This window comes from Notechis scutatus, chromosome 5 (assembly GCF_049901735.1).
Source record: "Notechis scutatus isolate UNSWTSFEM ecotype Mainland chromosome 5, rNotScu1.2, whole genome shotgun sequence".
In the NCBI taxonomy this organism is placed as follows: domain Eukaryota; kingdom Metazoa; phylum Chordata; class Lepidosauria; order Squamata; family Elapidae; genus Notechis; species Notechis scutatus.
In genome coordinates, this window is record NC_142013.1 from 4,608,412 (window position 1) to 4,623,581 (window position 15,170).

Consider the following 15,170-nt stretch of genomic DNA (forward strand, 5'->3'; position numbering starts at 1 on the left):
AGGGAGGGAGGGAGGAGGAAGGAGGGAGGAAGGAGGAAGGAAGGAAGGAAGGAAGGAAGGAAGGAAGGAAGGAGGGGATCTATTCTACATGCTATACTATATACTTTCAGGACAAGCACATCCCTGAATATCTATCTCCCTGAATTTTTGGATAACTTTTCCAGTCCATTAGAAGCTCTGCCATTGTGGGAGGCATTGTGAGGAATCTGGGAAAGAAATTTCTCTGGAACCGCAACTCAAAACACAGATTATTATCTCTAGCCATCATTAAAAAATTCTCACCTCCCGGCACACCGCAGCTATCTGTCCTTCATCCATGCAGGTCTCCGTTACCACGTCTGTCAACGAGCCGCCAGCCAAATACTCCATGACAACCCACAGCTCATCTCCCACCAGGTAACTGCAGTGAACGGAAGAAACCGCAGGCGTCACAAGGGCCAGACAAATGCACAAGCACACCTATTGCCAAACCGACCTAGGCAGCAATGTTTAAAAAACAGAGCAAGCTGTGGTCAAAAGAAAGCCACAAAAACCACACTGCAAACACAGCACAAGGGACCAAATCTCGGTTTTGATTTCCAGTTTTAGAGAGATGACATTTCCCAAAAGACTCCGGAGTTAAAAAAAAAAATCTTAATTCTGACAACTCTATTCCAGAATTGGACAAATAATCCTGCCATCACGTTTCATGAGCCAACACTCTACAGCGCACTGATGTTGTTACTTAGCTGGGTCATGAAACGTCGGCCGGAAAACAACCCAGGTCAGAGAGCACCAAGGACTCCAAGAACAAGGCCTCTCCTTTTGTAGAGCAGCTTGAAGAACAAGTTCCCAATGGTCCCACCTTTGCAGAAAATCTGGAGGAAGGGAACTTGGAGGTCTTCTAGTCCAACCCTCTTCTGCCATTTCAGGCAAAAGGCTGCCCAACCTCTTCTTAAAAACCTCCAGTGATGGTATCCCTGAAGTAACCTCTTCCACTGAATAATTGTTCTCACTGAAAGGAAATTTCTTATTTTATTTTTTTTTGTTGGATCTTTCCTTGATTAGATTAGATTAACAGAGTTGGAAGGGACCTTGTAGGTCATCTAGTCTAACCCCCACCCCACCCAAGCAGATCCTACACCATTTCTCACAAGTCTCTTCTTGAAAGCTTCCAGGGATGAAGCTCCCACCACTTCTGAGGGCAACTTCTTGTTCCATGGGTTGATGGTTCTCAATCTATCCTTATTTCCAGGTTGAATCTCTTGTTCTCTCCTTAGTTTCCATCCGTTGATTCTTGGCCTACTCTCAGGTACTTTGAAGAATAATTTGACCTCCCCTCTTCTTTGTGGCAGCCCCTCAAATATTGGAAGACTGCTATCATGACTCTCCTGGTCCTTCTCTTCATTAGAGTTGACAATCCATAGGAGACCACCTTCAACAGCCAAACAGAGAAGTTTGAAGAGGTTTGAAGAGAAGTTTTAAGACCTAGTTCTTGCTCCTCACCATAAATTGCCAGAGGTCTCACATCGCTCACTTCTGAGCATGTAATTCACAGGTTTCATCTCACCTCCAGAAGTTTCCCCACCTGTTTTCCCCTCACAAAATGCTTGAAGGTCACACTTTCCTCACTTCTCATCTCACCTACCTCATCTCCCACCAAGGGAAATGTAGAGGTCGTAGCTTTCTTATTTTAAAGAACAAAATAGAAACATTCTTTTATTGGCCAAGTGTGACTGGGCACACAAGGAATTTGTCTCGGTGCAAATGCTCTCGGTGTACATAAAAGAAAAGATACGTTCGTCAAGAATCATCAGGTACAACACTTAATAATAGTCAAAGGTTCCCCAATCCTTAAATTCTCGCCATAAATTCCATAGGTAGAAACATAGAAAAGGGAACGGGCAGAAAAAAGATCAATAATGTATTGAGTTTGCCCTTTGAGTTTTTTTTTTGTGGTTTAAATTTATTACGAACTCGATACCCGTGCATCGCTACGAAACTATGTGGTGGGGCTTAGTTTTTGGGGAGGAAAATAAGGGGGAAAAATTGTGCCTCTGCCTACCAGCCTCCATCGGTATTCATCTGGCTAGGATACTGTCAGTGTGTGAGAGAGTTGAGGGCTGTTTGGAAACTGAAAGAGTATTTGCTGTGTGAGCAAGAAAGAGACAGCAAGGAGCCTGGGCGTGGCTTAGCTTAACTGTTCTGTACTAAAGCCGCTTGGTGCTGTGAAACTGAAACTCCTCTCCTCTGCTTGTGTTTTGCATTGGGAACAGATTTCTTTCCAGGTGGGGAGGGGGAGTAGAACTCCTTAGCATCAGAGCCTGTTAATAATAATAATATAGGAAATATTAAGGCTCTGATGGTCATTTCGAAGAATCCTTTCTTAGTGAGCACCTAGACGCCAAGAGGAACATACGGGCCAAATTTCAAGTTTGTAGGCTTTACGGTTCTGCAGATTTTGTGATGATGCATGAGGGGTATTCTTTATTTACAGGTAATCCTTGACTTACAACAATTTGTTTAGTGACCGTTCAAAGTTGCAACAGCCCTGAAAAAGCAGACTTATGGCCATTTTTTTACACTTATGACCGTTGCAGCATCCCCAAGGTCAGGTGCGGAGTCCCCAGGGTCATGCAAGCCCCACACTTATGTAACCTCCTGACAAGCAAAGCCCGTGGGGAGGCCGGATCATTGAACAACCGTGTTACTTGCTTAACAACTGCAGTGATTCAGACTGCAGATAGGCCAAAGTTCAATAAATGCCTTGCTTTAGCAACATAAATTTGGGCTCCATTGTGGTCATAAGTTGAGGATTACCTGTATTCAAGGCATCCTGATAAAATCCCTGCCCAATTTCACTGACTTATTTGCAATTGCTACTCAACCTCTAAAAAAAAGCCGGTTTAGGTTACTACATGTTTACTAACTGAACTGCACTGATTCGCTTAACAACGGTGGCAGGAAAGGTCGCACAATGAGGCAAAGTTCACTTAATAACTGTCCCCCTTAGCAACAGAAATTCTGGGCTCAGTTTTGGTTCGCAATTGATCAATATGAGCCATTTGCTAAGTACCTGAATAAAGATGTTTCTCCCTTTGGTAAGCAGTCCACAATTATTTTAAGAGTTGATCAGAGAAAGGTGTTTCAGTCAGTGATAGCTTGATGAATTTAAACCCATTAAATGAATGAATAAAATGGCTCCCTGTGTATTTCATAATTAAGAATTATATCTCTCCAGGAGATGTTTTGGCTGCTGCCTACGACACCATGGCAACAGATACTGTACCCCGAGCCACTTGCAAAGATCTGTTTTTAAAAAGGATTTAAAAAATAAAAAAAGATTGAACTCCACAAATAAACACAAAAACAAGGAGAGGAAGGAGCAAACAGAGGGAAGGGAAAACCAAAGGGAGAACGGTTTAATCCCAATCATCTGACTGCATCATTTCCACAGTGGAATCCATCTGTTTGATATATATTTTTTCTCCCAAGGACAGGAAAAAACAGCAGATTTGGCACAGCAGGGAAGTCCATAAGAGGGCCAAGACAGCACAGAATTACATAAATTAAACACTGCTCAGCATCCTTGTTTTAAGGAATGATTTTTTTAAGGGGAAAATGAGGGGCAAACATTTTGGTCTTCTCACCCCCACACTCCCACCCATCTTTGGGGCAGCGAAGAAACAACATCGAGGTCAATCAAAGCGGCTGCGTAAAACGAAGACGCCCTGCCCCCATATCTTAAATTACAGCTACCTGTCCAGGTAGTTGACAATGTTGGGGTTCTTGTTTTCCCTCATGACAAGAATTTCATTGATAATCAGCTCTTTCTTAGGCTGCTGCTGCAAATTCATCTGTTTGATGGCAACCTGGTATTTGGAAAGAGGAGGGGAAGTAGAATCCATCAGTTTGGTTGCGAGAGGCACAATGGTAGAAGATACTAGAAATTACAGGCAGTCCTCGATTTACGGAAAAAAATAGAGCCTGTTTATTATGGTGATAAGTTGTGCTAGTTGTTAAGCGAAGCGTCCATGTGATCACCTCGTTTAATGACAGTAATCTCTGCCCTCCCCATTGCTGTCACTAAAGGAGACTGCATGGGTTGAAAAACAAGGCGTCCATGCGATCACCTCATTTAAGGACCATAATCCTTGTTCTCCCCATTACTATCGTTAAGCGACTGCATGGATTGTAAGAATGACATCTATGACCTTGGAGGGCTTCTAGTCCAACCCTCTGCTCAAGCAGGAATGCCCTATCTCAAGAGTCTTCAAACTTGACAGCTTTAAGACTTGTGGACTTCAACTCCCAGAATTCCTGAGCTAACCTGACTGGAGCAGGAATCCTGGGAGTTGAAGTCCACAAGTCTTGAAGCTGTCAAGTTTGAAGACCCTTGAACAGTATCTATCTTCTATCTCCATCTCCATCTCTCTATCTATCTAGTCTGTCTATATCTATATCTACTGTATATCTATCTATCTATCTATCTATCTATCTATCTATCTATCTATCTATCTATATCTATCTATCTATCTATCTATCTATCTATCTATCTATCTATCTATCTATCTATCCATCCATCCATCCATCCATCCCAACCCATATATTATCTATCTATCTATCTATCTATCTATCTATCTATCTATCTATCTATCTATCTATCTATCTATCTATCTATCTATCTATCTATCTATCTATCTATCTATCTATCCATCCATCCATCCATCCATCTAATCCAAGGGTCTTCCATCTTGGCAAATTTAAGACTTGTGGACTTCAACCCCCAGAATTCCTGAGCTAACCTGACTGGAGGAGGAATGCTGGCAGTTGGAAGTCCAAAAGTCTTAAAGCTGTCAAGTTTGGAGACTCTTGCCCTATACCATTCCAGACAAATGGCTGTCCAATCTCTTCTTGAAAACCTCCAGTGATGACGCACCAACAACTTCTGGTGGCAAGTTGTTCCACGGGTTAATCGTTCTCGTTGTCAGGAAATTCCTCCTTAGTTCTAGGTTGCTTCTCTCCTTGATGAGTTTCCATCCAGTGTTTCTATTTTCAGGTCCTTTGGAAAACAGTTTGACCCCACTCTTCCTTGTGGCAGCCCCTCAAATATTGGAAGATGCTACCGTGTCACCCCTAGTCCTCCTTTTCATTGAACAAGACACACCCAGTTCCTGCAACCATTCTTTGTATGTTTTGGCCTCCAATCCCCCTCCGGTTCCTTTCCACCCCACCTCACACCTGCCGAAGCCTTTACCTCTTGTGCCGTTGCTACGTCCATCGCGGTGTATACCGTACCCGAAGCCCTGAAAAACAAAACAGAGAAGACAAATCGATTGTTAAAAAACGGATTCCTTCTCTCTCAGACAAAGCCACCTCACAGGCTTGTTGTTGTTGTGGGGAAAAATCGGAGGAGGAAATAACATTAAACATGTTCTCTGCCTCAAGTTACTAGCTCGATACCCGCGCTTCGCTACAAAACTATGCGGTGGGGCTTAGTTTTTGGGGAGGAAAATAAGGGGGGAAAATTGTGCCTCTGCCTACCAGCATCCATCAGTATTCATCTGGCTAGCGTCCTGTCAGTGTGTGAGAGAGTTGAGGGCTGTTTGGAAACTGAAAGAGTATTTGCTGTGTGAGCAAGGAGACAGCAAGGAGCCTGGGCATGGCTTAGCTCAACTGTTCTGTACTAAAGCTGCTTGGTGCTGTGAAACTGAAACTCCTCTCCTCTGCTTGTGTTTTGCATTTGGAACAGATTTCTTTCCAGGTGAGGAGGGGGAGTAGAACTCCTTAGCATCAGAGCATGTTAATAATAATAATATAGGAAATACTAATGCTCTGATGGTCATTTCGAAGAATCCTTTCTTAGTGAGCACCTAGAAGCCGAGAGGAACCTACGTGCCAATTTTCAAAGTTTGCAGGCTTTACGGTTCTGCAGATTTTGTGATGATGCGTGAGGGGTATTTCGCTTTTATATACAGAGATAAAAGGCAAGATAAAACTCTAATAAGACATCAGCTGAGCAGTTTGCAGGACTTCTATGGATTGAAATTAGCTCAGTGCAATTAAGGCCAACTCTCATTCCTCCCCCCCATTTCAACTCTTCCTTCTTTATTTTCCTTCCTCGCCAGCCCCCCGTAGGTTTATTTGCGGGTATATGCAGCGTTTATGTGACCGTGTGACAAGGGACAATAAAACTGGCTGCATGACAAAATTTGATTCCCACCTGCTTAGATGCCTTTTGTCTCGGTGACCTAACTGTCTATTCGCCCATGGAAATTGGTTCTTGGCAAGTGGAAAAACCCCGCGAAACCGATACGGGCTCTATTATGCGCAAATTCCAAAGATCGGCTCCCAAATCCCACAGAAACAGCCACTTGGAACAATACAAAAATTTGGAAGCAAAATCTCCATGGTTTCACTCAAGTCTGAGGCAGCAAATTTCTACAGGAAAAGCACAGTTCTGATTTAAAGTGTCCACATTTGAAAAATTACAGATAGTCCTGGACAAGGAGTGATGCAGTGGCTAGAGGTGGAGCTTTTGCCCCACAATCAGGAGGCTGTGAGTTCGATCCCAGGTAGAGGCAGATATTTCTCTCTCTCTCTGGTCACAATGAGAATATATCTGCGGAACAAAACTCCGCTCTGGTGACAGGAAGGGCATCCGGCCATTCAAACACTCTGCTAGTTCCCTTCAGTTGCCCAGACGCCACCCCCACAAGGGATTATGGGGTCGTTAAAAGATGATGATGACAGGCAGTCCTTGACATATAGCCATTCCTTTAGCGTCCATTCCAAGTTACCACACTATCAGTCACCCATGAAATGTGAGTAACAACCTTGAGATTCTCTTGCTTTTAGAAAATAAGTCACAACTATAATCTGCTACTCGGTCATTAATATTACAGAAAGAAAAGTAATTGAAGGAATTACAGTAGCTAATTTACTGAGCAATAAGAGTATTTCAAATAATTCCATTTCAACCCTTAAATACAGGTAAGTCCTCAACTTATGACCACAATCGAGCCCAAAATTTCTGTTGCTAAGCAAGGCAGTTGTTAAGGGAGCTTTGCCCCATTTTACAACCTTCCTTGCCACAGTTGTAAAGTGAATCACTGTGATTGTTAAGTTAGTAATCCGGTTGTTAAGTGAGTCCAACTTCCCCCCATTGACTTTGCTTGTCCCAAGGTCGCAAAAGGGAATCAAGTCGCTTTTTTTCAGTGCCGTTGTAGCTTTGAACGGTCACTAAATGACCTGTTGTAAGTGGAGGACTACCTGACCCGAAGAAGCAGCCGCTCACAATTCAAGACTTACCCTTGTCCAATCTTCTCAAAACTGGTATATTTCTTCTTGGGATCCCCAATGCTTACGATACCTCCTTTTTTAAAAAAAAAAAGCAAAAAAAAAAAAAGATGAAATCAGATTTTAATTCTGCGGTTTTAAGCTTTTTGGTACTTGCAGACATGAATTCCTAGGAAATACAGTTAGTTTTCCGGGATAAAAATGTACAGTACGAAGGAAAAGAATGGAAAGTTCAAATCATGGGACTAAGACTTCAGCAAGTTTTTCAATGTTGATATTTTTTCTCTTAGTGCAACTTGATCAATGCAGGAACTCAATGATAAAGGTATTATTGAATTCTTTATTGTCGTATGTATATACACAGTATACACATACAACAAAATTCACATAACATCCAGAGACCAGACTCAACATGCACACACACACATGACAATCCCCAAACACCTCCCCACCTGCCAAAATTCCCCACCCCCTAAAAACACACAAGCATCCACACAACAGACCAAGTAATCCTGTCCAACAGCTCACTGATGGTGGTCCTTAAGTTCATTGCAAAGTGCAGTTATAGCTCTGGGATAAAAACTGTTCAGAAAACGTGTGGTCCGAGTTTTAATGGTTGTATATCTTCTGCCAGAAGGCAACAGCTTCAGAAAGATTGTGAGCAGGATGGGAAGAGTCTCTGAGAGTGTTGTGCATCTTCCTCAAACAGCGAGATGCGAAGATGTCATCCAGGGCTGGTAGCTGGAGCCCAATTATATTACAGATCGATCAGTTTCCTTCATTTTAAACAATGTATGGTACAAAACTATTGCATAAATATGGACAGGGAACTTCCAGACAAATCTCTCATGTAAAAAAAATCCCTGCTCAAAGCTTTGCATCTCAAAATATAAGAAAAATATAAGTATCCCATCCTGCTTTGTTTCATCTAAGAATTTGTCCACCTTTCAACCTTCTGCTAAAAATTGTTCTGATGATTAGAATTAGAATTCTTTTATTGGCCAAGTGTGATTGGACACACAAGGAATTTGTCTTGGTGCAAATGTTCTCGGTGTACATAAAAGAAAAGAGACATTCGTCAAGAGTTGTGGAGGAGGAAGAGGAAGAGGAAGAGGAAGAGGAAGAGGAGGAGGAGGAGGAGGAAGAAGAAGAAGAAGAAGAAGAAGAAGAAGAAGAAGAAGAAGAAGAAGAAGAAGAAGAAGAAGAAGAAGAAGAAGAAGAAGAAGAAGAAGAAGAAGAAGAAGAAGAAAATCTACTAAGAATAGAATGGAATGGAATGGAATAGAATAGAATAGAATAGAATAGAATAGAATAGAATAGAATAGAATAGGGAATAGAATAGAATAGAATAGAATAGAATAGAATAGAATAGAATAGAATTCTTTATTGGCCAAGTGTGATTGGACACACAAGGAATTTGTCTTGGTGCAAATACTCTCAGTAGACATAAAAGAAAAGATACATTTGTCAAGAGTCAAGAATCATCAGGTTCAACACTTAATAATAGTCATAAAGTGCTCCTTGTCAGGATTCCAGGTGATGGCCCTAATTAAATCATGAAGCCAAGCTTCAAACAACTTCAAAAAGATTTATTAGGAGCGACATGCCGGCATGGCTGAATGAATGAAGCCAACTCTGAGGCGCTCCTGACCTATTATAGATAGTCCTTGAATTACGACCACAACTGAGCCCAACATATCTGCTGCTAAACAAGACCGTGGTCAAGAGAATCTTGCCCCATTTTACGACCTTTCCTTGCCACAAGTTGTTAAGTGAATCACTGCAGCCGTTAAGTTATTCACACCATGGCTAAAGTCCCCATTGCTTTGCTTGTCCAGAAGGTCGCAAAAAAAAGAATCACGTGACCTCAGGGACACTGCAACCGTCATAAATATGAGTCAGCAGCCGAGCGTCTGAAATTTGATCACGTGACCACAGGGATGTCACAACAGTCATAAGTGTGAAAAAACGGACATACGCCACTCTTTTCAATGCCGTTGTAACTTTGAATCCAGATTCCAAGGAGGTCCATCATAACGTTGAACTGTTGCTAAGTAGATTGTTGTAAGTCGAGAACTACCTGTACTCCATTTTGTGAGTCTCCATTTTGTTTTTAGCCTTGACGGTCCCACTTAACACTCTTCATCTATTTAGAGAAGCAAAGCACCACTGTGATGACCCAAAGGGGCGTGGCACAAAGGCATCACAGTCAGATAAGCAAGAAGAGTCCCTTTATTATCTCCAACTTTGCCCTCAATGTCCAGGTTACCTTCTGGGTGGAGAAAAATTCTCCCAGGAGCAGCCTTTGACTGCAGAGAATTAAGTCCAAAACAAGGTACGCACAAACTGTAACTAAAAATCCAAACAAACCAAGCTAAGGTAATTAACTTTGACAAGGCAGGAGAAGGAATTTCAGACTTGAAAGCACGGCAAAACTCACACAGTTGGGAAGACGCCAGGAACACAGATAAGCCATGACGATACAAGATAAACTCACATTTGCTCCCAACAGCTTGCTGTGCGCAGCTTCGCTTTTTAAACACTGTGTTCCCAGCTGCAGTTAATGAAGGAAATCAGGACCCTTTCCCTCCCCCGTAAGCTACGCAACCCACGTTGCTCCCTTCTCCGTTCCTCCCTGCGTGCCCTAGGATGAAGAGGGGGTGGGCCTGGGTCTTCCTCTGAATTCCCTCTCCCTTGTTCTACCTCTTCCCTGCTCTGCCCAGCCGGACTTTGCCCTTCCCCAGTTTCTTCCACAGCCAACAGAGCCACATTCCCACTCCCTGTCAGCTGTTCAGCTTCCCCCTCCTAGTCAGATTCCCACAGGGGCATGACAATCACACATCACACCACAAACCCACTGGGAGACACTTCTGAAAGCCTTCAAACACCGATTGTGTGAAAGTTTGCACTTTGTATGGGGGAAATAGCTTAACACAAAATAGGAGGCCGAACTCAGCCGAGAAAATTTTTGGTCTGCAATCACAATTAAAAGACTACACTTCACCCCCAATGTGACATAGGTACTCCTCGACTTACAACCATTTCTTTAGGGACTGTTCAAAGTGAATTATGATCGTTTTTCACACTTACGATTGTTACAAGCATCCCCACTGTCATAGGACCAAAATTCAGCCGGCTTCGCACCTGACTCACATTTATGACGGTGGCAGTGTCCCGCGATCCCCTTTTTTGCGACCTTCCGACGAGCAAAATCAATGGGGAAGCCAGATTGCCTTAACAACCGTGTGACTCACTTAAGAACTATGGTGATTCAGTTAACAACCGTGACAAGAAAGGTCATAAAATGCAGCAAAATTAACTTAACCGATGTCTCGCTTAGCAGCAGAAACGTTGGACTCAATTGTGGTCGTAAATTGAGGACTACCTGTGATTTTTTTTTCCCCCTTTCTTTCTTTCTTTCTTTCTTTGCCAACCCTCAAATGTTCCAATTCAAAACAAAATCTTACTTAATTTTTCCAGGATTTCTTCATCGGTCATTTTGGGTTTTTTCTTCTGTTTCTCGGCATTCCTCGCCAGCGTGTCCGGGGGCGTGATGCTGTTCTCGGAAGGGGAGTTGATGGGAGAGGTGGTGACATCCCTGGTTGGGGCTGGCGGAAGAGGTTCGATCACGGAGCGGGTGTAAATCTGCATTTTGGGGAAGGAGAGGGGAAAAAAAAAGAGAGAACGGGCATAAAAACGGGACAGAAAGATCACGGAGAAACGGGTGGGATCTGCTGATGACCTCAAAAGCCGATCCCACTTAGCAAAAGAGCAAACCAAGTGCTAAAAAGGCAATTTTTTTCAGCCACTGTTTTATCATCGGGACCAAGTGGAGCTTCCAGCAACAGTAGCAATCTACCTTCAGTACAGGGAAGGGATTCAAATTTTTTAACAACTGGTTCTATGGGTGTGGTTGGTGGGCGTGGCTAGGTGGGCCTGGCCGTATAACTGGGTGGGCATGGCCATGTGACTGGATGGGCCTTTTTTTGCCTCCTGGGCCCCAGGGAAGCCTCGGGGGGGGGTGTTTTTGCTCCCCAAAATCTTCCCTGGGGTCCAGGGAGGCAAAAAAATGGAGTGCAGGGGGGGGGCACAGCATACACACACACACCCTGCGCCCCTTTTTGCCTTTCTGGGCCTCAGGGAAGCCTCAGGGGGACCCTGGCACAGCTGATTATAGGAACAGCTGATTATAGGAACAGCTGATTATAGGAACAGCTGATCGTCGGGAGGAAAAAAATAGAAATATCTAAAGGAGTGACTAGGCGGGGGAGAACGCAGTCAGTGATGTTGGGCATGTGCGATAAGGATTGACCGGGCGGGCGGAGGGGAGGGGTGGGCAGAGAGGGGAGGGGCCAGCCAGGGGCGCGATTTGCCGGTTCTCCGAACTGCACAGAATCATAACAACCGGGTCTATAGAACCGGTCCGAACCGGATGAATTCCACCCCTGCTTCAGAAGCTGGGACTGGTGACAAACAACAAGGGTTGTTAGGAATAACATGGTTACCTAACGTAGTTTGGGTAAAATAATATATATAAACTATGATAGTGAGTTTAAGTGTGTGTCACTTTAAACTGCAAAGCATGTAATTTTGGGTGCGGTTGTAAAATCGCCATAAGAGGGAGCAAGAGAACTGGATTGATTGCTGGCTTACTGGATTGCTTGCTGAAGATGATGGATTGTTAACTGCGTGTTCTCTGCTGTTGCTGAAGGAAGAAAGGAGGTTTGACTTCTTCATATCTCTACTGCGAAGAGATATATTACTGGACTGATATTTGTAAGTTTACTGACCTCTTTTTCGACACTGGACTTTGCAACTGATTAATCCCCTGACGGACTGAACTAGTGAATGATATATGGACTGTTTTTGACTATGCTAAATCTTACTGGAATAAACTATTTAACTAGCACATTGTATCTGTTTTACTGAGTGTAAGCTACAAAAACGTTTATCTCACATATTTGCCTGCCTGCCTGACTGCCGTGCAAGTTCTGCTAGGGTGTATATCCCTAACAAGGGTTATTGCTACTTCTGTCTTAAAAATGCATATATATGCTCTTCTAACCCCGGTATAGGTAGTCCTCAACTTACAACATTGGATTTAGTGAGAGGCCGAAGTTACAATGGCATTGAGAGAAGTGACTTTCGCACATAACGACCGCTGCAGAATCCCCATGATTATGTCATCAAAATTCAGACGCTTGGCAAATGACTCATATTTATGATGGTTGCAGTATTACGGGGCCATGAGACAAGCAAAGGGGAAGACAGATTCACTTAACAACCGCAGTTCCTACTGAATGACTTGCAGCTCAGCAATTGTGGCAAGAGAAGTCGTAAAATGGGGCAAAACTCACTTACCCTTGCTTAGAAACGGAAAATTTGTGCTGAATTGTGGTCATAAGTCGAGGAAAACCTGTAATACCCTGGCCAACTTCCTTCTTTTTTACAGAAAATTATTCAAATTTTAATTATCTCTCAGTTTTGAGAGAATGCTGCAACTTTGTTTTCTCCCTTCCTTAGTTTCCCCTAATTAAAATCCTCGACTTACGACCACAGTTGAGCCCAAAATGTATGTTGCTACACAAAACATTTGTTAAGGGAGTTTTAAGACCTTTCTTGCCACCATTGTTATGCAAATCGCAGCAGTCTTTAATCGAGTCACACAGTTGTTGTGTGAAACTGGTTTCCCCACCGACTTTGCTTGTTACAAGGTCACAAAAGGGGATCGATCATATTGTCAACATTTGGTTGTCAAAACAGCCAAATTTTGATCATGGGATCATGGCAATTTGGGAAGTCACCTTTTTTCAGTACCACCGTAACTTCAAAAGGTCACTAAATGAGAACTGGTGTATGTCGAGGACTATTGGTAGCCCTCAACTTACGACCACAATCAAGCCCAAAATTCATGTTGCTAAGTGAGACATTTGTGAAGTGAGTTGTTGCCCCGTTTTACAAGCTTTTTTTTTTTTTTTGGCCACGTATGTTAAGCGAATCAGTGCAGTTATTCAACGAGTCACACCGTTGTTAAATGAATCTGGTTACTCCATTGACTTCGCCTGTCGGAAGGTTGCAAAAGGGGGCACTGCAACCGCCATAAATACAAGTCAGTTTCCAAGCCCTCCAAATGTAAATCACGTGATCACAGGGACATTGCCACATGGTCGTTAAGTGTGAAAAATGCAATGTCATTCCCCCCCCCCCAGTGCCATCATAAGTTGGAACGGTCACTAAGCAAATGGTTGCATGTCGAGGAGTACCTGGTTTTCAGTGGTGGGATTCAAATAACCAGTTCCCCAAACTGCTCACAAAGTTAACAACCGCTTCTCCCGAAGTGGTGCGAACTGGATGAATCCCACCACTGCTGGTTTTTTGTACAAAAACCCATTTTCACGCATTTTATGACTCCAAAGGAGGAGAAGAATCACTCACCGACTTGGTGTGTTCGGGCCGAGGGGCGATAACCGGTGGAGGGAGAACTTCGTCCTCATCGTCATCCTCATCTTCCGACACAGAGGGCACTGCTGGCGTTTCCGACACGGCCTTCACGTTCTGTGTGGAAACAACCCTTGTTTAATTTTCTAAATTTCTCTTATTCACGTATTAAATCGTTTATTTCTATTATTTCGCAGCTTTTGCCCAGAACCTGAAGGAAACGTGAGGGACAATTGTTCACAAAATGGCTGCCCACAACAAGCTTTGAAGGGCTGAGGACTGAGGACGGACTGGGCTCCCCGTCCAGCGATTCTACCCCTTAGGCCGGACTGCCATTTTCCTCCGAAAGAAAGAACATGCTTTATGTAGGCAGTCCTCGACTGTTGCTAAGCGAGGTGGTTGTTAATGTGAATCGCATCCAATTTTATGATTTTTTTTTTAGCCACGGGGAAACCCGATTCGCTTAACAACTGTGTGACTAAATGAACTACAGTGACTCACTTAACAACTGTGGCAAGAAAGGTTGTCAAACGGAGCAAAATTCGCTTCACAAATGTCTCACTTAGCAACAGAGATGATGGTCATAAGTTGAGGACTACCTGGAATTGGTCCTGGATTGAAAATCCACATTTGTTTCTTAGTAGCATCACTTATGAAGCAAAACGGAGCAAAATTCACTTCATAAATGTCTCGCTTAGCAACCAAAATGGTGGTCATAAGTTGAGGACTACCTGGAATTGGTCCTGGATTGAAAATCCACTTACAACTATTCGTTTAGTGACTGTTCAAAGTTACAACAGCCCTGAAAAAGGAGACTTATGGCCATTGTTTGGGAGATTTTGTGATGATGCTTGAGTGATATTTCGCAGATAGATAGATAGATAGATAGATAGATAGATAGATAGATAGATAGATAGACCAACCCTGTTTTTTGTCCTTCTTATTCATCCCATTATCCCAGGGCGGAAGGATAGCAATAAACATTAAAATAGCTGAAATGGAGTTAACCAGAAAAACATGATTCTTGCAGATTTTCTTAAGACTTCGTTGGCAACTTGGAAGAGAACAGACTACATGGGTTTCTTCCCAGCTGAGAAATTCACATGAAACAGCCTGAAACTGACATTGCTGGCTTAGATGTGAGACAGGGCATTCGCACAATCTACAGTCCTGACAACTGAGGCCAAGCTATCCTTGTCAACCTCTCACTTTTTTCTCTCTGTGAGAAAACAGCCACTGGGAAAAACTAGCTCATTTAAAAATAAACGTTATTGCTTGGAAGTGAGAGAACCAGATTCATCTGAAGGTGTTAAATACAGCATTTTTTTTTACCTGTTATTTTGGAAAAGCTGGGTTTTAAAAATAGTTCCTTTCACAAACATGTTTGTTTGGTGCTTGAAGATTCAGTGGGCTTTTTTTTTTTTAAATTGCATCAATAAAATAAGTTCAGATCA

At 43.0% G+C, this 15,170-nt stretch overlaps 1 protein-coding gene across 1 annotated transcript in view; it reads right to left on the bottom strand.

The window, feature by feature from the left end:
* PAK1 (p21 (RAC1) activated kinase 1) overlaps positions 1-15,170 on the bottom strand; it is a 62,797-nt gene that overhangs the window by 9,755 nt on the left and 37,872 nt on the right. The window contains exons 6-11 of the mRNA XM_087966015.1: positions 13,714-13,833; positions 10,746-10,923; positions 7,291-7,354; positions 5,237-5,285; positions 3,739-3,851; positions 283-400 (exon numbers count right to left, since the gene is read on the bottom strand). Coding sequence (XP_087822141.1) covers positions 283-400; positions 3,739-3,851; positions 5,237-5,285; positions 7,291-7,354; positions 10,746-10,923; positions 13,714-13,833 — 642 coding nt within the window. The remainder of the gene's footprint in view (positions 1-282; positions 401-3,738; positions 3,852-5,236; positions 5,286-7,290; positions 7,355-10,745; positions 10,924-13,713; positions 13,834-15,170) is intronic.